The sequence below is a fragment of the Mangifera indica genome, unplaced genomic scaffold (genome assembly GCF_011075055.1).
Source record: "Mangifera indica cultivar Alphonso unplaced genomic scaffold, CATAS_Mindica_2.1 Un_0022, whole genome shotgun sequence".
NCBI lineage: Eukaryota > Viridiplantae > Streptophyta > Magnoliopsida > Sapindales > Anacardiaceae > Mangifera > Mangifera indica.
The window spans coordinates 371,271-395,306 of NW_025401114.1; the positions used below are offsets into that span (position 1 = coordinate 371,271).

A 24,036-nucleotide genomic window follows, 5' to 3' on the forward strand; every position below is an offset into this window, starting at 1 on the left:
TGCATCTGAGGACGAATGGAAGTATCATGCGTTTGACGAGCGACTTATAAATTTCAAACAGATTATTTTATTCTCTTGATTGTGAATTTTCATCAAATTCCATGTCATCTCCTCGTTTTGACCCATGATTCGTTGTTTCTAAACAGATTATTTTATTATAGAGTATTTTTTATTCAAGGCCTAATTTAATTTAAAAAATATATTAGTGATAGTTTAAAATTTTAAATAATCATTTATGAGTTAATTTTTATTTAATTTTTTATTAGAGATAAAGATAAAATCATTATTTTACTATTAATCCTAAAAATTTATATTATTTTCCTCATAATTTAGAAAATTAATAATTTTTTTCTATAATTAAATTTTGAAAAATTCATTTTTTCTCTTTCTATTTATGGGTTTCATCTCCAGTGGCCACCAACTGAGTTTCTCCCACAAAGAACGTTCGCTAATTTTCTCCCAAGATCGTCTGTTGATCTTCATTGATAAAGGACAATGACATTGGAAGAAGCGTCCAGATATTCAAATTGGATGATAAACATCGTCCTTCATAGTGGTGGGTGGTTATCCTTCGTGACTGGATGGAAGATGAGTGGAAAACACTGATCGTTGGCTAGAATGGTAGTGGGTTAAAAAGGAAAATAAATGGTAAGGGTGAAATGTTAATTTTGTAAACTTTGAAAATGAGGAGAAAATATTAATTTTTCAAAACTGAGAGAAAATAATATTAAATTTTAGAGTTTTAGAATTTAGTAATAAAATAACGATATTACCTTTTTCTAACTAAAAATTATAATAAAAATTAATCTATAAATAAGTGTTTAAGTTCTTAAATTATCATATGTATATTTTTGAGATTGGGTAAAACTTAGAGTGAAAAATACTCCTATGGCCTATTATAATGTAAAGAAAATTTAGATTGCAAGGGGATCATCACAAATATAGAGAGAGAGAGAGAAAACAGTGTCTCTTCTAATTCCTTTCCCTAAAGTTAACGGTGCAAGATACCATAATTTGAATGTTTTTTTAAATCAAATTAAAAGAAATAATTTAAAAGTTTTCTAAATTAAATTAAATTATTTTACATTTCAAATAAAAAAATATAGTTATATATATATATATATATATTAAAAATATTGTTTATAATTTGACTTAGTTTAAAAATCGTTCAAACTGTAATATAAATAAAAAAATTATTTTTCAAAATTTTATCAATTCAAAACAAATGACTTACACTTATTTTTTTCTCACATTATCATTTTCAAATCGGCTCACATTTATATCTTTCACTTAAAATCATCAAATACTATTGGTTTTCTATTTTCACAAGGGAAGTGAGGTGGTTTTTTAATTTTCTTTACCTTGTAACCTCTTTTTTCTATCCTTATAAGATATACATAACATTTTCTCACCAAAAAATTAGTCATAGTATTTAAATTATATATGTAACAATTATTAAAATTTTTAATTATTATATAATAATTGCGAGAACTATTACACTAAAGCTTGATAATGCAATTGTTAACATGACGACAAACTTTTTACATTGAAAATATAATGCATCGGCATTGTGAAGAAAATTTTCCACCAAAGATGAGTTTATCACATTATCAATTTGATTATTCAAATGGGTTTAGAATATATGAAAAAAGTGATTAGAGATTGTGTGCTCGATTATTGGATTTATTGTTGGTAGTAACACAAATTGAAATAAGTATCGCATTTATTGTAAATAGAAAGATCTTTTTGTTAAACCATCGAAGTTTTGTTGCGATATGCTCGTTCGGTAGAACTTAATGTATTTGGCGTTGGAAAAGGGTTTTTCAAACACATACCAAATTATAGACTTTGTTAATCAAAACAATGTCTCAACGGATCCCGTCGCCAACACATCCGATTAGAGAGTTTGTCATGTTATTTATTATTTAAAACTAATTTAGCTATATATTTTGTTTTAGATTTGCAAAACATTTGATAGGTGTAGAGATGATCCATATTTAAGTAAAAGAGTTGCTAATTTAGAAGAAAAATACCATAAATATTGGTTAAATATTCAATTCTTATATGTATTAGGGTGTTTTTTTAAAAATAAGATCGGATTCGAGCCTAGTTAAACTTGAACTTACACTAACTTGAGTTTAGCTTGGCTTAAGAGAGTCAAGCTTAAATCTAGGATCAAACTAATGAGTTTTCATAGAGCCAAACTCAAGTTTGACTCGTTATTGTGGTAAAATTAAATTTATTTACCTTTCTAATGTATATTTATAATGCATAAGTGAAATGTGTTTTTATAATAGGTGATTGGGTGAATGTGTCTCTATAATGTGTATTTAGAATATGTACTTATAGTATCTATTTCTAATTAGTGCATAGGTGGATGTGTATTTATAATGGGTAATTGTGTAATTTTTCATATTAAAAATATACTTATCTAAGTAAAGTATGCATTTATAATAATGAGTGGACAGGGGAATGTGTATATCTAATGATTTCTTTATTATTAAAAAAACTTGGCTTGACTCATGAGCTAAGCTCGAGTTTGAATAATTTCAAAACTATAGCTTGAGCTCAGGTTTGAGTTCAAGCCATGACAACTTATTTCAAGCTCTAGTTAGCTTGTCTCAAATTCAACCCTAGTTTTACATCCTAAGTTTATATTAAATATATTTAAAATTATAGTTACTTAGATATGACATTATTTAAGGTAAGGCTACATTTTTTTATTTAAAATACTTCGACAATAAATTGGACAATTTTTTTTTCATGTCAACACATATAACAGGGTGGCAATTAACACAAAAGACCAAATAGAAATTGATAAAAATGTTAATAAAGGGGGATCAAACATTTGGATATTTATGAAATTAAGTAGTGATACAAAATGCAGTAAGAACTCTAACACATTATATCTTGAATCAACTAAGTTATAACGATATTTGCAAAATGAATTTGTCTTACATGATCGATAAGAAAAAATAAGATATAAATGTGCTTTAATGGTAGGACCAAAATATAAGTTGAATCCTTATTATAACTCAAATGATACGTGATATTTTATTTATCTTAATTTTTATGATTACATCCGAGTTAACCAAGGAAATGATCAAAATGATCAAGTGTTTGCACGATTGGATACATGATAATAAAAGACTTAGTACTAGCTTGAAGATATTGAACTAAATGTAGTAAGAACTCTAACATGTAATACCTTGAATCAACTAAGCTATAACAATATTTTATTTATCTTAATTTTTATATTTAATTAGAAAACACAAATTTGAAAAGCAATGCCATTGCGAACGAATGAATGATAACACTATTTAGTTTGTATATTGTAACTAATTCAATTATCATTTTATTTATTTATTTGTAAATTAAAATTTGTAATTTGCACATGTTGTAATTTTTATCTCAAAAATAATAATATGCGTAATTTATTCAGATATAACTTCCATTAAATTTTTCATTAAACTGATTGCATACAAGCATATAGATATAATTAATTTTAAGCACCAAATTATTATTAAAAATCTTACCAAGTATAATTATAAAATTAAATTAAATAATTATAAATTATAATAAATATAATATAATTATAAAATATTTTATTTGGATTCGATACTGACTCACCCTTCCAAGGGCCCAAGCGTAAAATCGGTCTGGGCCTTTAATAGGGCTTGGGGTTGTCCCTCTATAGAACCGGGCTCGGGCCGCGCCTGCATTTGCTGACATCTAGGTGAGAAATAGTTCTTCCACTATGAAATTAAAACTAGGACCGAAAAAAAAAACTGTACTCCTAGCGCGGCAAACGATTACAGATTACCACTCTCTAGAACTTCACGGTTGGCAACTGGGCCCTGTACATGTTAGTACATACTCCATATAATTACTAAAATGCGCTCGGATTACAATTCATGATAAACCCCTCCATCCAGGAAGATTGAGCAAGCGAACGAAGAGAGATACGCACGTAGCAAGATATTGTGAATTGACTCGGTGACTGAACAATTGGTGAGTGAGTTGAAATGACGAGCTCGGAGCCGACTCGGATAATGGTGGCTGTGAACGAGTCGACAATCAAAGGTTATCCGCACGCTTCGATAAGCAGCAGAGGAGCCTTCACTTGGACAATTGAGAAGATTGTACGCTCTAACACTACCGGTTTCAAGCTTCTCTTCCTCCACGTCCAAGTTCCCGATGAAGATGGTTTTCTCTCTAGTTAATTTTATACGTAGCTGTGTTTGTATCTTTGTGTGTATTTATTTCTTTGTATTTGCTGGCTAGTTTGTTTGTGTTTTAAATTAATGAGAAATTGCTTGGATTGTGTGGAAATGAACTTTTCGAGTTGTTAACGTATGTAATTAGAGAACCTAGGCTACAAGTTCGAGCGTGAATTTGATGGATTATTGTTTTTATTATGATCTGTGTTGTTTAAAAAAATGGAGAAAAGGAGAAGGAATGAAGGAATCAGAACCTGATTAAACTGTGCTGGTGTGATTTTCCTAGAAAATTGAAGTGTGGCTGATGTTGTTTGTATGATTGCTTGTCCTTTTACAAAGCCTGTTAGCGACCTAGAGAATTAAATTAAGTACAAATAGCCATTCTTAGTTTCTAGAAATTGCACTTTACTTAATTGTACTTGCTATAAAGCACAACTTCATTAACTTACACTGGTACACTTACCTGAACCACATAAGCAGGTTTTAGTCAGCCTTGAACCATAGAATAATTATTTGTATTTTTTTTACTTTGGATGGATGAAGCCTGATTGGCACAAATCTCCTGCATGATTCAGTGCCCAACAACATCAAGAGTCTACAATGTATATAATTTATCACTCTTTCTTTTGCTCTAGACTCATGGAGAAATTTTGGTAAAGAAAATCACCTTAAACAGTGTACTTGTTATGTATCTCTCTTTGTCTAGATATGTTTGATTGTTTCATGTCGAAAATATATATTGGGCTTATAAGTGTGAAGATTGAAACTCATATTACACAAAACCAATTGGCTTGTGTGAAGGTCCAATCTACACACTTATATACTACTTATTTTACTCAAGTTTATTAGATGTGAGACTTTATTTCTTTCTTTTTTATTTGAGTCTCCAATACCGCTGCTTAAGTGCAACCACCTAGGCTGTTAGATCTGTCTGTCGGCTCAGTCGGTTTTTGACTGGGTGTGTTGTCACTTGTATCCAGGAACACTTAGACTGTTAGGCTCACCATTTGGCTCGTGCTCTGATATTATGTCGGAAATATATAATGGACTTACAAGTGTGAAGATTGAAACCCATATTACACAAAACCAATTGGCTTGTGTTAAGGTCCAATTCACACACTTATATACCACTCTCTTATGTTCTATTTATTAGATGTGAAACTCTTTTTCTTTCTTTTTATTTGAGTCTCCAATATTCCAGTTCTTTATACATTCTAAACTCTCTCTTTACTCTTGGTTTGAAGAACAGTATCTTCAGTTATTTTTCTTCAATGATTTTATATAAAATATCTTTATGTGTAAGTTTGGCTTTCTTATTCGCTGATTAATAGTTAACTCCTCAATGAAAGATATCTTTCCTTTTGGTGATGAAACTGTTTGGATATGTTGTCAGATTATTGTATTGTTGTAGGCTTAGTTGAATTGGTTTAGAAGCACTACTCTAGAATTTTTATGGTTGACATGAATAATGACATAGATATAGTTGAATTGTATTGAATCTTGCAATGAGAGAGCTCCTTTGGTAATTTGTGTCTCAAGAGGTTGGTCTTGTAGTTGTATTGAGCTTGCATAATATGTCTATGGGTAGCCGAAGCCTGGAAGTTTTCTTGTCTTTTGGAATTTCATGGATTTTCTTTAAACATTCTTTCATTATCCAAATGGACAAGGAAGTTTTTTGAAGACAATTCCCTGAACTTCTCTTTTCTTGAAAAGAAACAGAGTCTCAGTGCTTTCATCTTTATTACAATATTACTTCATCACTTGCATTGTAACTATTATATGCCTTCCTGATTCTATATTTATTTCAGTGTTGCATATTTTGATAAATGGTACTTGACATGGTATATTATAACATGATTTGGCTAGGCTTTGATGATATGGATAGTATATATGCATCTCCTGAGGATTTCAGAAACATGCAGCACAGGGACAAAGTGAGAGGGCTTCATCTGCTGGAGTATTTTGTTAGCAGATGCTATGAGATTGGGGTAATGGATTAATTATTTTCTGATTCTTTCCACTAGAGACCCCACCTCTTTTCTCTGCTTCTTTCTTGTGTATGGTTCCACTCACATCTATCTATGGCAGAAATGAATATTTTTGCAACTTGAAGTTGTTGTAGTTTGATTACTTCAGTTTCCATTCTTACATTGCATAGTGATTGTGTATATATTGAAATGCTTGTAGATCACTTGTGAAGCATGGATCATGAAAGGGGATCCCAAAGAAGTTATTTGCCGTGAAGTGCAACGAATCCATCCAGATCTCCTGGTTGTGGGAAGTCGGGGACTTGGCCCTTTTCAGAGGTATGCTTATTCATTGTGCTTATAGATACTCTGTCTATGTAGATAATGTTGCTTCTTGCCATCTTTTTTCACTATTCTTAAAATCGAAGGACTCAATTTCATTTTGAAACTACCAGAGACCAGAGTCCCAAATAATTACGTAGTTTCTGTTTCATGAATTTCCTTATGGTTTTATAGGAATAACTATGGCTAATATTGTGATATGCATACTGCTTAATCCCCTTACCTAAGCATTTATTATTGTCAATTGTTTTTGCAGGGTTTTCGTTGGCACCGTGAGTGAATTTTGTGTGAAGCATGCTGAGTGCCCTGTGATCACCATTAAACGCAGAGCAGATGAAACTCCTGAAGATCCTGTTGATGACTGATTGTTGGATTTCCTTCTTTCTGTTAATAGACTTTGGACAATAAAGTGTCAGTTTGGGAAATATAAGATGCATTGTTTGAGATTCCCTCGGCCATATGTTGATAATATTTATATACTGTGGAAGGAAGAATATGATTTTTCTGATTCATCAATCATCCTGGTTCCTTTTGGGCGAACTCCCAGTGAATGAAATCTTCGTAAATTCTGCTTTTATGGTTGCTGCGATCTGGATTGCCGAATTTATTATGGTGCTTTTTTTTTCCTTGGTAACCATGACCCGCCCGTATTGGGTGGGTGGTAAACCCAAAGTATTATAATCGGATTTATAACTATTATATTAGATAAATTAAAGATTTACATGTGTGATAAATAAATTTTTTCTCTAGAAATTCTAATGGTTTATCAGTATTGATATCTCTTGGGTTTAAATATAAATTTATTGCATACATATGATATTAGTGAATCTAAAATTATATCTGGTTATTATCCGTAGCCTATCTATGGTTTGTATTTGCCATTACCAGTGACACCTCAAATGTTTAATACAGCATCTTAACCTACACACACTTCTTAAAATTCTCTCAAGCCTCTCCTCTGGACCTTGTGCTAAAAGAAATCTTAATCCGTCAAAATCGTTCGTCTTGGACTCATGTATGCGGAATTGCCATTAAGTACTCTATTTCCCAAAGCGTAGAAGCTACAGGCTATCTTACTAGTTTTCTGTCTACGTCAACTCCTTTTTTCAAAAAAAAAAAAAAAAAAAAAAAGAAATTAGAAAACCTTGCTAGGATTAGTTGAACAAATAAATTTAGAGTACAGCATTCACACTCACAATTATTACATCCGATAGATTAAAGATTTTACACAACTTGAATCCAGAATCTTTCTCTTTGTAAATGTTAGTGCTTCACTGATTCTCTTAACTCTGAGTTTCATGTCAGGTAATGCTAAGAGACAGCATGACTTACAGTTGAAGCAATTACGCACAAAGATTCATTTACAGGCTTCGTGAGTTATCTGCTGTTATAAACAGCTTGGGTCAATTTCATTAACCAATGATCGGTTTACAGCAATGAAAATTCTTTCATTGGGTTGAAACAAGTAAAATGATTGATATACCCTGAAAATTCTGCATAAATTCCATTTTTGACATTGAAACTGATTTGTAACCAAAACACGATAGAATGCCTAAAATACCATTGTCGGTTAAAGTAACTGAATTTTAAATGATGTCCCTCACTCTCAATCACCAACACTAAACACTCTCAGCAAAACTCAACCGTTCAACTCTTATCACTATCACTTTCACTCTCCAAAATGGTCAAACTCAATCTGTAAGATCCATATGAAAGATATATGCATCCTGAAGAGAAAAAAATTGACATAGTAAAATGTGATCTTTCCAGGTACCAATCATCAAAATGTAGAACAAATCAGGGTTTGACAGTTTAGGGTTTTGCAGGAAAGACTAATTGTTTCTCCATTTTCTCATTTTTTAGTGCTAAAAAGAAATTACTTGTTTCAGATCTTCAAAACCTGAAAGCAAATCTTGTCATTGTAGTACCAAGGGCGAGCTGATTAATGAGTTCTTACGATCCAGGTAAGCTGTTTATATCCCCACCTAATTATTTTAAGCCACTGGATATATGGTCTTTATTTTTAATTTATATGTAATCATCCTCTTGATAAATGCCGAGCTGCTTAATACAATAAATAGGACACTAGGAACTAAACAACTAAAATGCTGTGAGATTGCATATCTTTAGAAGATGCAGAAAAGAAATATTTGAATCTGATAAAAGTAACCAAATTTGCATCGTTATGATATACTGAACATCGCTGATTTACAAAGACAGATAAACTAAATTTTAACTCTATATGGTTGACCCACTGTGACGGTAAACAACTATAACTTAAGCAAATCTCTATCATATTACCTTCTACACAGATGTGTAAAATGAACTTTACTCCTGCAGCCATACAATAGAAATATATCTCTCTCTACATCTACACATGCATCAACATTTATGTATAGTAAATGGTAGATTATGCAAATAAAAAAATTTTAGATATCATGCTTTCATGGCCGAATCTAAGACAAAGAAGAACTAACCGGTATTACCTTTTCCAAGAGGCCATTTACCTCACCCTCTAATTTGGATTTCAACTCGGGGGACATTTTTCCTGCAGAGTTCTCCAACACTGAGATGATTGTCTCCAGTTTCTGCCTTATGTAGTTAAATGGTGAGGCCTCATCAACAATTGATTTCAAAGCAGAATTCTTTTCTGGTGTCTTGCTGCCCTTACCTGAAAGAGATTTAGTGTTTGACATCTCCTTACGTTTTTGGCCCTTGGAACGAGATGGGGAATGCTGAAGCCTGAATTTGACACTTGAGTCTCCAAAAGGCCGGCTAACCTCAGAACTTTTGAAGGCTTTTTCTGCATCGCAGCTTCTTAAAAAAACAACCTGGGCTTTAAAATTGTTATAGAACATTTCTGTTTCTTCTTCATTCAGAGACCCAAACTTGCTATATATTTTGATAAGTTCGTCTTTGGAAGGCAATTTAGATCCTGGGCCAAATGTCAGAGAGAGAGATGCAGGTAAGGCTTTCCCATCTGATTTCTTCTCATTCGCATTTTTACTTTGCACAGCTTCCCCATCATTTTCTTTATTGTCCCCCTTCTTATTTTCTACCCTTGCAGCTTGATTGGCTTTAGACAATTTTGCATTACCATCAATTTCCTCTTCTCTTGTCATTGCTTCAGGTGCCGTTGCAGCATGGTTGAGTTTCACCATGTCCAATTTTTCTTCCTCATTCTTCTTTAACTTTTTTCGCCTAGTTGTCCGTTCTGAGAACTTTTGATCAGTTTGAGTTTGATGGTTTGCTGAAGAAACAGGTCCATATTCTAGTGTCTTTCTCTGTCTTACAGGCTGACTTTTGTTGTAAATTTGGTAGTTGGATCCATCATGAAAGAATGAGCTTCTAAATATGGAAAGAAATTCCCTGACCACATCAACAGAATGATTCTTCAAAGAATTCAGATCAACTGCAATGGAACGGATTCCAGATATGACTTTTTTTGTGGATACCTTAACTATCTTTGCATCTATGTTTGTGTTCTGGTCAAGTTTTAGTGTTTCAGGACATGAGACATGAGACATCTCACATCCTACACCATCATGTTTAGAGTCTTTCTTCTGTACCACCTGATCACTACATGAAATAATTGGAGGGGAGGCCAACTCAATAACATTGCGAGAAGCCTTTGTCATCTGCTGCGCAACCTGAGCTTCAGTAGAAATTTTTAAATATTCAGCTATCATGTCTTTTTTGCTTTGCCTCCTATTTATATTTGTGTAAGGAGGTGACAGGTACTTGCTCTTCTTCCTTTCCCTTGACAAGAAGCCCATCTCATTGTGGTCTTTGGACTTGCTATCATCTCTTTGAATCATCTTCTTTTCTCTAGACACAGGACTAGCATTACTTTCTTCTTTGCTCCCACCACCATCATTTTCAATTGTTGATCCTTTACTCTTCTGCTTCTCCCTTGATAAAATAACCTTTTTTGTTTCTTCCTTGGTCCTGACACCATTCCCTCTATCACTGTGGACTTCACCCTTAGTAACTAGAGTGGTTTCTAAAATCTTGGCCACATTCCTCCTCTTTGGTTTAGAACTAGAATTACTCCCACCAGTAGCTTCATCATTGCCTTTCCTCTTCCTTCTTCCAGATGATGTTACCGGATTTACTGAATCATCCCCCACATTTTTTGCTCCATTATCCACATCTACTTCCATAATTTCAGAAATGCTTTTCTGTTTTCTTCTCTGGCATTGCCCATTCCCCGGGGCCTCAAGGGACTTCTGCAGCAAGGGAATATTGGTTTCTTCCTCCATGGGCCCTTGGATAGGGACTCTTGTCATGTTCTTGACATGAATTTCATCTAATACTCCATTTTGGTCATTGTCTTCGAGTCCTGGAATTGGCTGCGGTTCATGGTATGAAGCCAATTGATACCCCCCTTTTGCACGATAAAAAGCTGACAGCCAGCACTTTAACTCAGTAAGCTCAAGCATATTAGTCATAGAAACAATTTGTGCAACATGTTTCAATTCGGTAAGGCATTCAGATGGTCCAAAATGATAGGTGCAAAGCTTTGAAATTCCACATTCAGGCACAAGAACACCTTGCTTAATCCCACTATTTGTGGTCAATGGTCTTTCAAGTCCAACCAAACTCTCTTTTGGTACACAAGAACAAGTCATCTTCAATTCCATACGTCTACCAATCTCATCCACCGCTTTCTGAGCAGCATTGATAAAGTTCTTTGCGGTGCTCTGCTTTGACATCTCTTCAAAATTCTCCACAAAGGACTTCAACTGGTATGGATGACACCATGCAAAAGTCCCATCGAAGTATGCCACAAGAAGCCTATCCCTTTTTTCTAAGTTCAATGCATAATCTGAAGCATAGGACGAATCATAAACTTGCCCTGGCCACCATGGATGACTCTTAATCTTACCCCAAACGAAATCACCCACACAGAACTTGTACTCTCCATCACTGAAATTCTCTTCCTCCTCATCGTTGCTGCCATTCACCTCATCTGGATTTTGCATATTTTTCTCCCTCTCACCAAAATCCCTAATTTCATTTGCATTGATTTTCCCTATTTCAGTACTGATATCAGCAAGAAGTGAAACGCCATCTTCGTCACCACTGCCAATACCATCATCAACCAATTTAATTTTAGCATCCCCCGAAGAGGCTGTTTCTTCCGCACTTTCACCATCACCTTTATTTTTAACTTCGACTTCAGTCTCAACAACCTTGGTTTTAACAACTGTAACAACTCCACCCAAATTACCGCCACATAAATTATCATTCACATTTGTAGAAACGCTAACCCCATATTCTTTGCTATTTTCGGCTGAACCACCACCATCCATTAACACAGAAGACTTTGAGCTTTGATTTAAACGTCTGATATCAGGGCTCTCAGATTTTATTCTGTCCGGCACATTTTCTTCCATTTTCCCCGAAAACACTAAACCTTCTTAAGAAAATCAGCCTTCCAAGCTAAAAATACTTTCCTTTAATCACTGAAACATCAAAATTTCAAAAAAAGACCAAAAACGAACGTTAAAACCAAACACACAATTTCTAGGGTTTTCCTTTAATAGTACTGAACTATATATAAAATTTGCTTCACATACATCAAAATAAAACTCTTCAGCAATTATAAAAAATAAAATCTTTCTTTCCTCTTTACATACACAAAGAAAAATCTAACGGTACTAAAAAAAATTAACCCCAAAAAACCCAGAAAACAAAATCTACCTGCTGGAGAAGATGTGAGCTTCCGGGCTGGTACTGCTGAAGAGTAATATTTTCTCTCTATACCATTTTCAAGACTACGAAAAAGAGACAGAGGAACTTAATCAGAGAGATGGAAAATCTGTAGCGTTAAAAGAAAATATTAAAGATAAAAATTTTCAAGAATTTTATTTTAAGGCAATAAAACATTTATGTTATGTTGTCTGAAGGTCCACGTTTGGTACGCGCGCGAGTGGTTTTTATTTGACACTCGCGCTCTGTTTGCCCGCTGTGTGTTCATTGTTCGGTTTGTCCGTGCCAAGCCAAGGGAAAATTTTATTTTAGATTTTCTGAAGTTTTTAAATTGCTAGAAATCCAGTAATTTTTTATTTTTATTGAATTAAACTTCTAATATTTAGAAATTAGTGTATATAAGGAATTAATTTTTGACACGCTTTGAAATTTTAATAATAAATTCAACAATTATTTTATACCAAATATTTATTCATTTTCTTATGAACTTCTAATATTTAGAAATAAGTGTATATAAGGAAACTTTTGTTAACTTCCTTTTTTATGTTGGTAAAAACGTCGTCGCTTTAAAGAGTACGGCTATTGAATCTAGTTACCTGTCAGCTGTCACAAATATGGTGTGGGAGTTAGTTGGGCTTCGGGTTTTGCGCCTTTCTTTCTATTCTCAGAGTGGCCAAATACTTATTTTAAAAGCATAGTTATACCCATTTAAATATTTAAATATTTATTTATAATCTTACACATTAACTTTTATCAAAAAAATAATATTAAAATTATTATTTTATTATTAAATTTTAAAAAAAAATATTTTTTTATAATTTAAAAAGTTAATAGTTTTCTTATAAAATTAAATTTTAAAAAATTATTATTTTCATTTTAAAATTTGAAAACATTTTCGATCAACTAATTTAATGGACGAATGATGACTGAACAATAAAATGACGGTGTTTGAATGATGAAACATCATCCAGATCGACAATGCTTCATCAACGATGCTTTTTTTAGATTGTCGATGTTTTTTTCTTTCGATGGACAAATTCTATTGAGCTACCTGAAAAATTAAAACCTTAGGGGGCAGAGGGAGAATATAACTTTTCAAAGTTTAATAATAAAAAAAAAATTATTAATTTTTTAAATTAAGAGAAAAAAATAATATAAATTTTTAAAATTTAATAATAAAAAATAGTAATTCAGCCTTTCCGAGTGGATAATAGAAAAGTTAATCACCAGTCGAAAGTTTCATATTTAACATCCCATTGTTCTTCATAAAAATGAGACCTTCAATTTACTCTTCTGCTAATTGAAATGCAACTCAGGCAAGCAATTTAATAAACACAATAAGAGCTTTTGAAGTGACCACAATAAGTATTGGCTAAAAACCATGAGAAACAATCGATAACCCACGTAGAATTTTACAGTGAAAACTGAAAATTCCCCCTAGAAGTAGACGAAATCAATGTAAGGTTCTCTCTCTAGAGCCTAGACGATTGCAACCTTCGCTCCAGCTTCTTCAAGCTGTTTCTTAGCCTCTTCAGCTTCGTCTTTTGACACTCCTTCTTTAAACTTCTTCGGTAACCCTTCAATCAAATCTTTCGCTTCTTTCAACGCCAAGCTCGTTAGCGCTCGCACAGCTTTGATCACAGCAATTCTCGCATTGCTCGGGACATCCTCAATGACAACATCAAACTCCGTCTTCTCCTCCACAGCAGCCGGCCCGTCTCCTGGACCGCTGGCCGCCGGTGCCACGGCAACGGCAGCGGGAGCAAAAGCTGCAGCAGAGACACCGAGCTTATCCTGAAGGTAGTCCACCAGAATACGTGCTTCCTCGAGAGTCAAGGAAGAAATCTCGGCGCCGAGTTTTTCGATCTTTTCTGGGGCTTGGACGGCGGCAAGAGGACGGAGGTGAGAGGTGCGGTGGGGGTAGGAAGGGAATTTGAGGAATTGTTTGGGGTGAGAAGGGGGAAAAGAGGAGTTTGAGGGGGAAGGGTGAGAGCGTAGAGTGAGTGTCGTAGTTGCTGAAAGAGTTGTCGCCATTTTTAGGAAGGTTTGATTTGGTTTTTGTTTTGAAGAAGATGGAATTTGAGTTGAAGAAAAAGGAAAGGATAAGGGGAAATGGGAAGCGAAGGGTCATAGATGGTGAGAGTTCGTGTGTTAACTGACGATATTACCCTTCTTGTTGGTCGTGAAGATGAGTGGAGAGTGGCCAAAACGCAATTAAGATAGGGGCATTCCGAGAATCGAACTCGGGACCTCTCGCACCCAAAGCGAGAATCATACCACTAGACCAAATGCCCAGCTTGTTGGTGTTGGCTTTCTTCAATTAATGTTAACATAATAGGTTTTGTCTGTACCTGCTCCCTGCTAAAATTTCCAAGGTGCCCGCAATATTTTGTATATGCGGCTAGTATAGGGCTTCTATTACTTTTTCCATCTCCAAGAGGGTTGAAAGTAGGGTTGGATTCGAATTAGGTAGAGCTTTGAGCACATTCAATAGAGTCAAACTTGAGTTTGTTTTAAAAGTGTTTGAGTTTGATTCAATACTAAAATAATATCGTTTTAATGTATAATAGTTAAAATAACATTACTTTAATCAATTCATATTAAAAATTTTTAAACTTACAAACTTTATTTGTCGAACACTCTAAAAATAAAAAATATTAAATTTCTAGGCTCAAAGTCACCAGAGCTGAGCTTAAGAGTTTGGCCTCAAACCCAGTTAAAATCAAATCTTAGTTGAAAAATAATTACTCTCTCAACACGTGGAATTTGTTGGTATATACGCTTGAGACCAAATAATATATTAGTCTATTCATACAAGTTAGGCAAAAGGTACACAACTACATTTTGCAGCAAATCCAACATTAGAGAGGCTAATTTCCTTTTATCCAAATGCAACCAAAATATATTTCTTTAACATCTGCTCTAGTCAACCTGTAAATGATCCTAGAATTTTTATCAGATAATGTATATGATTCTGTATACAATACATCCTCTGATGAATACAGAATTATTTTATCATATACAAGATCAAGTATCTCCCAAATCCTACTGCTATGAATGTTACAACATGAATACCACTTGCCCTCAAGCGGCTTTTACCATCTTCTACGCCTCCTCCCATACCAATATGCAAATGCAGCTACAGATGCAGCAAGAATAACACCAGCTGTTGCATGCCAAGGATATAATGGTCTCTCTAAAACAAGACCACCACTCTGCTTTACATCAGCAGGAGGTGGTGATTGCACTGCTTCTCGACTAACTGCCAAAGCAAAACCCAATCCTTGCCTCTCCAGCTCGCCTAAGTCGTTAATTGCTGGCTTCAGCCTTGTGGCTTTGGCAATAGCTTCATACTCTTCTTTTGTTCCACCTTCAAGAAAAGATCCAACAAGATGACCCTTGCTCACCCAGTAAGCCCCAAATGTATTTCCTGAGAAATCCCCATAATGGACTACTTCCCCCGCATTGTCCCCATAAAATTGCCAAGACAATGCAAAGACTCTAGAGTAGAAGAATGGAAGGTAGTCAAATTCGCCTGTTTTGTCTGGTTCCATAATTGCAGTAACAGCATGTCTCGCAGATTTTCGAGCAGAGTCAACATGCTCAAGCCTTCGAATTTCACCAAATATTTTGAGTGGAAATGCTGCAACATCGCCAACTGCATAGATTGAGCTGTTGCTTGATTGCAATCGTCCATTTACTTTAATCCCACCCTTCTCCAAAGTTAGTTGACCTTCAAATAGGCTTGTGTTTGGACGTATTCCGATCCCCACTACAACCATGTCTACAGGCAATCGACTTCCATCCCTAAGATTAACAGCTACAACCTGTGTATCAGTTGATCAGCAAAATTTAGCCCATATGAATTTCCAGCAGGTAAAGGAACCAAAAAAAAAAAAAAAAATTTCCAGATATCAAAGCAACAAAAAAATTACCTTCCCATTGGAATCGATATCAAATGATGACAAGACAGTTCCTTTAATGAACTTCACCCCTTTAGATGTATAATAATCTTCATAATAACTTGCAATCTTGGGTGTAAATAGCCGGGCCACTGTAAAACCCAACAGCAATAGCAAAAATGATAAATACGTTTGGCAACATAGAATTTTTATTTGGTTCTACTTCTACCTGTTCAAATATCTGCTGTAACTTTGTAAACTATCAGAGCAGTAATACTCACTGCAATGCGCTTCTGGGAAAACCATGGTTACATTTATTTTATTGATCACTAGAGATGCGGCACACTCCATTCCTATGTAGCCACCACCAATGACAACAGCATTCCCGCCAACGGAAGATTGCATGACATCTGCAATCCTATTTGCATCAGCTAAATCTCGTAAATAACACACATTTTCAGCATCTGATCCACTCACACCAAACTCCTCAAGCTTCAAAGCCTAAATTTGATTTTGGGGCACAGAAAGTCAAAACCACAGTCACTTTAAGCCATAAGAATTCAGTAAGATTTCTATGTTTAAACCACCTCAAGTCACAAATACATGATAATATCTCAAATAACCTAAAAGTTTGAAGATCTAAGGTCAAGATTTTAAAAAACAAATCCATTAATAAAAACATTTTCTTTTTGAAGGAAGTGACTCTGCGATTAACTACAACTGAAGGTAACCAAACATTAATACTGCCTTCATTTTATTCAATTAAAAATTCATTTAACCATTAAAAACAAGATCAATTGACCATCTAAAAGCAATAAATGTTTTCAGTTATTTAAAGATTAGTTTCAATACCCGAGCACCTGTTGCAACAATGAGGATCTTGTAACTTATAGTCTCTCCAGCTGCAGTTAATAATGTCCGACGCCTTACATCGGCAGACTTAACTTTAGTTCCAAGAACCAACTCAATTCCTTGACATTATGCCATTTCAAAAATGAATGATCAGACTGAAATAGGCATAATGGGAAAATAGGAGTTCTTTAATAGAGTAGCTTATATCATCGATCTTGAATATATAGTTATAGTTACAATTGATAAAAAAGATTAATGAGCAAAACTGCAATGAGAAATGTCAGCCATAATTATTTCTCAATAAGATCTGCCAACAATTAAGTAAAACAACAATGAATATGTAGCAATGCAGTTAATTTGATACTGTAATTTTAACTTTCTGAGTGTGGGTCATTTAGTACTAAGCCAATTTAAAAACACTTGATCATGAGAGAGAGATAAATTAGTGCAATCATATATTTTTCACACTTATCCAAGAGGCTTTTAAGCTTGTATCAGAGATAAACATAATGTCTTTTACTTGAAGACAGGACCCTTCATTCTAAACTGTTTATAAAGTCAACAGAGGTAAACAGTCACATTCCACAAGTAGTAAAGAGATTTGTACATATACATTTTTTTGCAGTGATAGCTGTCGCTAAAACCTCATTTAAATTGTTTTCGAAGCTAATGAGAAGTATGCTGAATACAGAAACAGGGAGATTATTAATGAGGCACCAAATTAACTTGCAGAATGAAGACATAAATTTTTCATGTGATATATAGCCTACAGTCAAAACACCAATCTATGTTTCCATTAGAGGTCTTAACCACTTATATATTCTAGGAAAGGAATGTCGCTATCAATTATGATATAATTTCAAGTTGATAGAAACATAAATGAGGTAATAATTACCATGTTCCTTGTACCATTTTAGAGTTAACCTTTCCTCATTAGCACCAACACAAGTGTGAAATGATGGAAGTCGAGCAGCAGCTGTGCAAACCAGAAGTTAAAGTAAGTAGATTGCATATAATGTCAAAATCTAAGACAAAGGAAAGGGAAAAGCACAAAAAAAAAAAAAAATGGTATGCACTGCTTTCTTCGTAAGATTGAGAACTACAATGTTCAATATCAGGAAACAAATTAATATACATCTTTTAGTTTCCCATTAAAAAAATATAAGCATATTAGTCCATAACTATCCCTAGAATCCATTTTAAACTTTCAAACTTTTATTTGTAAACAGTCAGCTAATAAACCAGGTAATATATTTCTACTTTGATAAGACTAGAAGATTGAAGATATGCATATACACATATTCTACAGATTTGAGTGAATAACTAAACATGGAAATAATAATCACTAAAACCTATGCTGATAAATTAAAACTTAATATTCATATGAAACTTTTACACAGTAAGGAGGCATTTCTGAAGGCCTTCAGGAATAAATGGTCTCAGTAGGAACAAATGATACTGTCAAAAGATTTCAGTATTAAAAAGATATGCCTTAAAAAGAAAACCCCCAAAAAAAAAAAAAACCTCCATGGGCAAATAATCTCAAAATCCAATGAGTTAAAGGCTAGAGTTAATAGCACAAGCCTTAAGAAAACCTTAAAGAATGTCCCATAAAACTTCTTGATAACAGTGTTGGACAATATATCACAGATAAAGCAACTGATCCAGTGATTGTGAGCCTACAGGGTGCCACTGGCAATGCCATTCATTAAACTAGTCTTGACACACCTCTTCTCTTTCCTAAAGAGAAACATCAAATGCATGCTACATAAATATGAATCAAACATATAGTTCAGGAGTTTAGGGAACATACACTCTGGAAGTAAATAACCTTTGCTTAATGCAGGTCTTTCATAAGGCGCAACCTGAGAGAAAAGTAAAAAGCTTAATCAATCTAAGTTTATGCACAAGAAGACAACAATTTCAGAAGCTTCCAACTTCTCTACACTAATCCCAATTGAACATTCTCTCAAGACTCCATTAGGCAAGATTACATTTCTTAAAATCCTTAAAATATATAACAAAACATAATTTTCTAATAAACGACAATAAATTACTAATGTGCACTTCTCTCTTCTAGCTTAAAATTTTTATGGAGATTTAGCCCGAAACATCAACAAGGAATTCTTACAAAAAATTTCAGAGCAACATCCTTAAAGAGATAATCAAAGTCGCGCCATTGGTCAATCAAAAACCTTACAGGAAAAACGTTAACTTACTAACACGTACAAAATCAGGGAAAAGACTATAGATATCAACCCCAAATAAACCCACGACAACTAGTAATTGAAGTTTCAGTCTTCGATAAATTTTCACCAGGGAGATGGAATTCCAAGAACATATATAAAAACAATCATACCAAATTAAATTTAAAAAAAGAGCATAAACATATGAAGAAACTACGCACAGCTTACTAAAATAATAGGAAATAAAAATAAAAAGACTAACGGGTTCTTCAGAAATGATGCAGAGTTCACCAGGAGCAACTCCTCGCTTTGTGAATTCAAGGGCTGCATATCCAGCTGCCACTCCTCCTCCAAGAATCACATACACAAACGCTCTTCCCATTCTCTGAATAACCTCTCTTTCTCTGAACAATCTTTTTTATTCTATTTATTTATACAATTCTTGCTTTCAAACAATTGAGTTTCCCAATAACAAATGGACATCATCAGCTTTCAATCTCATGCTTCATTTTGTTTTGTTTTTAAGTGGGCTCGAAACTTGAAAGCTGTTTATTAATGGATTGGAAACTTATATATACAATTTTGCCCCTTTGACTGCTCTACTTCTCCTGCATGATTGTAAACTGGACGGTCGTGATTTAGAAAACCGAGACAAAATTAGGTTGATATGGGTATAAGGTGGGGCCGGTTGGTGGTGGATTCAGCTACTAGCGAGACGCCACGTGTCGTGAGTATGCTGAGAACTAGATTTTGTGTTGGGAAATGTGATGGCGATGAAGATTTTTATGACAAATTATATAAAAAAAAAAATTGGAAGATTTTGATAATATAAAATAATAAGAACATAAATTGTGTTTGTATTGTGGATGAGGCCTCCTGTTTCAACCACATAACTTATCCTATCTCCTCCTCTCGTTCTATATGCCTGTAATTATCCATTAAAAAAAAAAATACATTTGGAATTTTGAAGGTTTCAGGTTTTTTCTTTCTTTTTATAATAAAATTTTTTACCTAAATTAAATTATTATATCAAATAAGATAAATTTTAAATTGAATAATCGATTTCATAATTATTAATCTGGGTAGAGCTCTAATTTTTTGTTATACACATAAAATGTCAAAATTTTGGGGGTTGGACCTGGGTATTTATCTGGGTTTGGGTTTGACTTAATGAGACCCATATTGGTCTTAATAATATTTATTTTTGCCTAATTAAGAAGGAAAATCATAATGAATCCAGGACATAACGCATATTGAACAACTTGATTTATTTATTTATTAGAATGTATATGTTACTATATATTATCTAGTATGATTACATATCTAATTATGAAAAATGATGGATGACTACAAAATGGGCGGCCCAGAATCGGACTCAGCCAGGGATTGGAAGGCAAAAATAGGATTAAGCGTGGTAGTTGGGCAGATACATGTCTGCAAATCAGTCACAGTCAAGTTAGCAAATGAGACCGGGCCTTAGCTACAAGAGCAATATTAATGGATTTCTACCCACAAAACCTTCGCCTGCTATCACCCATCAAAAACATTCTCACCTTTCTAAAAATTGTTTTATTATTATTTTGTATAATTTATGTGATGGGAGAATTTATTTCTTTATATTATTGCGTTATGTAATTAGTTGATCTTTTGTTTTGTTATAAGCTTTTGTCTGCTAGCATCATATTATGCATGAACTTCAAGTTTCATTATAGGCCAAAAGACTTATTCTTATCAAACGTTTAGGGCAAATATAAATTCATATTTACGAAATTTTAAAAATTTAAATACTCATATATTATTTAATTTTTATTATATATAAAAGTAAAATTATAATTTTAATATTAATATTCAAAATATATAATTTAATTTAATTTTCTTTTTTAGATTTTAAAAGTTAACAACTTTATTTCACTTAAAATTTTATAGTTTTGAAAAGAGAAAAGAACTATTTTCCATCCAAATTTTTTGCCATTCTTAAACCTATACCTACGGGAGATAAAAAACCCCAATTTTCACCCATAGCCAAACTTTCATTAATTTTTTTTGTTAAAGTGAGGGGTAAAATAATTATTTTACTGTTTATATTAAAAAGTTATAAAGTTTATTACTCTCCCCCCCTCCCCAAAGTTTTAGAAACTAACATTTCACATTTATCTAAAGTTTTTAAACTTTGAAAAGTAACATTTACACCTCCAAACCTAGGGTTTTCATATTTTTTAAAACTCATTCGCCTCCTATAACTTTCAAAAATAGCAGTTTCAACTCTATTCTTCAACTTTAACTTCCGACATCGTCTCCGACCTCCTCCTTCTCCTGGTGTGACGACGGTGGTGCGATGAAGAGACGAAGATCATGTGACGAAGAGATAAAGATCTCTTCGTCGCACCACCGTGCAATGAAGAGACTCTCTTCGTTGCACCACCCAGATGACGAAGGACGATGCTTCGTCATCCTTCGCTGCTTGTCGTGTTGTTCAGACGTGATGACGAAGCGTCATCCAGAAGCGATGACGAAGGACGACAAAGCGTCATTCAGACAGAACGACGAAACGTCATCCTTCATCTATTCTTCCAGATCTGGACGACGTTTCATCGTCCAAATCTGGATAATGAAGGGTCATCCTTCATCGTCATTTGTAGTTGGGGATGAGAGATTGGTAGAATGTGTCGATTGCTGATGTTGGTCGAAGAAGGAAGCGAACCCTAGGGGTGAAATCTAAACTTTTCAAACTTTGAGACTGAGTTAAAGTGTTTAGTTTTTAAAACCTGAAGGAGGGAAATGATAAAATTTTAAAGTTTATAGGTAAAATAATGATTTTACCCTTGTCTCTAACTGAAATTTTGGACTGCAGTTTGGCCATGGGTGTAGGTTTGAGAATGGCCTAAAATTTGGGTGGGAAATAGTCCTTTTCCCCTTTGAAAAGTGACTATTTTCTCCCACACCAAAGTTTGGTTTTTTATCCCTTTTCTAGCCATCACTCTATCTCCGATGACTTTTTCTTTCCACCTTTTTTCCTTTATTCGATTGTCTCTCACCATCGGAATCATCAATTAGCTCTCTATGCGACAAAGAGATTTGTGTTTTCATTACGTAGAGAGTTGGTCGTACGATACCAGTGGTAAGAGACAACCAAACGGAAGAAATGGGATGAAGAAGTTACCAGAGACAAAATGATGGCTAGAGAGGGGAGAAAAAAAAACCTAAGTATGTGAGGGGAATAGTCACTTTTCAAAACTGGAAAAATTTAGGAATGAGTGAAATTGTTAGTTTTCAAAATTTTGGAGAAAAATTAGATAAAATTATATACAGTTTTAATAATACTGTTAAAATAAAGGTTTTGCCCTTACATATAACATAAAATATTAACAGAAGTTGAATGTCAGGTGGGTATTCAGGTTTTTAAAACTTCATGGGTATAAATTTGTATTTACACTAAATCTTGAGTGGAATAAGTCTTTTGGCCTTCATTATATTATCCAAGAACAATTACGATATTACCTTGGTTCTACTACATGCAAAATTAATTGAAACATAATAAAAATCTTTTTGTGTGCTATGCTGACATCATCCCTAATGAAATTTTTTTTTGGTTCTTTTTTATGAATCAATGGAGCAATAAGATTGTAGAAGATTGATGATCCCACATATTCATAAATTAAATTGAAGATCTATGAACGCTAATTTGCTTTATATTTGATCTTACACTTAGTATTGATAAAAGTGTTTTTATAATAATAATTACAGTGGTACTCTTCCCTTTTCAATTAATCAACCATATGGCAAAGGTTAGATGAGTTTAGGCCTAGCTATTTCATGATTTAGTTTAGTAAGTTGTAATGTTTCCAGAGCTTCTAAACTGAATAATTCATCAAAGATATGTATTCACTTGAAAATTAGGCTATGAGTCTGCTTTGGTTTGGTATATATTATTTATTATGAGCTTCCCTTTAAAAATTAAAGTCCATTATGCTTCAATATGTTGGAAAGCCTACGGTACAATGTGAGATAAAGTTTTGTGTGAAAGAATTGTTTTCTTGTTCATTTGTACACATGTAAATATACTGTTGTAAAGTAATACAAGTTTAGTAAATTGCTACAACAAGCTAGGGATGAGGTCGAGCAAAATCGTACAAGTGAAAATCAATTCCTTCTATTAAGTTGCATGAAAATTGTCTTGATTGATTTCTTCAATTCCTTTAATTAAGTTGCATGATTATGATGCATGAGTTATCAAGTAGATTCTGGAGTTGTTGACTCTAACTTGATATGCCCTTACAAGATTGGGGTTTCATCATGGACTCTAATCTTGGTATGCACTTGTTGGAGTTTTTTATAAGGGAGTGGCTTTGTTTAGGCATATGTTAGTTGATCAACAAATGATACATGGGCAAATTGTAACTATCCTTCGTTACATGATCATGGACAAAATGGAACTCAATGACAACATGTTTCATTTGAGAATGAAATATAAAAAATCATTCGATGGCTAAAATGATCTAGATAAGAAGTGAATATGATTTTTAAAGATTTTAATCCACAAATTAAAACTTTCACACAACAATAAACATAAGCTAAAAATAAAAAGTTAAGGGAAAGAAAATGTTTAGTGTTTTATAGTAGTTTGGAGTTTTTTCTTATAGTCTCTTATATCCATTTTTTAAGCAATTGGTTTTAAATTTTTGTACCACTTGAAACTTGTACACTTAGTTGGTGTGGGATTGCATCCAATATAATTAGTTATATGAGATTTCACCCACAAGAGTATAAATACAAGTTTTTATGTTTAATTGCCTTCAAGGACTGATTACACAAATGAAGTACAAGAAATTCTCCCAAAGATTTGAATGAAAAA

At 33.5% G+C, this 24,036-nt stretch overlaps 4 protein-coding genes and 1 non-coding gene across 7 annotated transcripts; 1 reads left to right on the top strand and 4 right to left on the bottom strand.

Annotated features, from left to right (window-relative positions):
- The first annotated feature begins 3,785 nt into the window (after positions 1-3,785).
- On the top strand, positions 3,786-7,045 carry LOC123206029 (universal stress protein A-like protein). The gene is made up of 4 exons (XM_044623118.1): positions 3,786-4,206; positions 6,087-6,208; positions 6,408-6,526; positions 6,786-7,045. Exons 1-4 carry the CDS (start codon positions 4,026-4,028, stop codon positions 6,892-6,894), a joined length of 531 nt encoding a protein of 176 aa, XP_044479053.1. The 5' UTR covers positions 3,786-4,025; the 3' UTR covers positions 6,895-7,045.
- Positions 7,046-8,667: 1,622 nt separating this feature from the next.
- Positions 8,668-12,406, bottom strand: LOC123206028. Of its 2 annotated transcripts, XM_044623117.1 has the most exons (3): positions 12,236-12,406; positions 11,679-11,997; positions 8,668-11,642 (listed from the first exon to the last, which is right to left on the bottom strand). In XM_044623117.1, the coding sequence occupies exons 2-3, from the start codon at positions 11,926-11,928 to the stop codon at positions 8,986-8,988; spliced, it is 2,907 nt and encodes a 968-aa protein (XP_044479052.1). In that variant the 5' UTR covers positions 11,929-11,997; positions 12,236-12,406; the 3' UTR covers positions 8,668-8,985. The 2 variants fall into 2 exon arrangements, with proteins under 2 accessions (XP_044479052.1, XP_044479051.1); XM_044623116.1 differs by having other exon boundaries at positions 8,668-11,997; positions 12,236-12,404.
- Positions 12,407-13,541: 1,135 nt separating this feature from the next.
- Positions 13,542-14,383, bottom strand: LOC123206030 (50S ribosomal protein L12, chloroplastic-like). The gene has a single exon (XM_044623119.1). The coding sequence runs from the start codon at positions 14,276-14,278 to the stop codon at positions 13,724-13,726; it is 555 nt and encodes a 184-aa protein (XP_044479054.1). The 5' UTR covers positions 14,279-14,383; the 3' UTR covers positions 13,542-13,723.
- An 83-nt stretch (positions 14,384-14,466) lies between these two features.
- TRNAP-UGG lies at positions 14,467-14,538 on the bottom strand. Its single transcript has one exon. It is a non-coding gene; the product is annotated as a tRNA-Pro (tRNA).
- Positions 14,539-15,167: 629 nt separating this feature from the next.
- On the bottom strand, positions 15,168-19,723 carry LOC123206053 (monodehydroascorbate reductase 4, peroxisomal-like). Of its 2 annotated transcripts, XM_044623148.1 has the most exons (7): positions 19,447-19,723; positions 18,812-18,863; positions 17,894-17,974; positions 16,999-17,117; positions 16,428-16,647; positions 16,180-16,298; positions 15,168-16,071 (listed from the first exon to the last, which is right to left on the bottom strand). In XM_044623148.1, the coding sequence occupies exons 1-7, from the start codon at positions 19,564-19,566 to the stop codon at positions 15,340-15,342; spliced, it is 1,443 nt and encodes a 480-aa protein (XP_044479083.1). In that variant the 5' UTR covers positions 19,567-19,723; the 3' UTR covers positions 15,168-15,339. The 2 variants fall into 2 exon arrangements, with proteins under 2 accessions (XP_044479083.1, XP_044479085.1); XM_044623150.1 differs by lacking the exon at positions 16,999-17,117 and having other exon boundaries at positions 16,428-16,556.
- Positions 19,724-24,036: the final 4,313 nt, after the last annotated feature.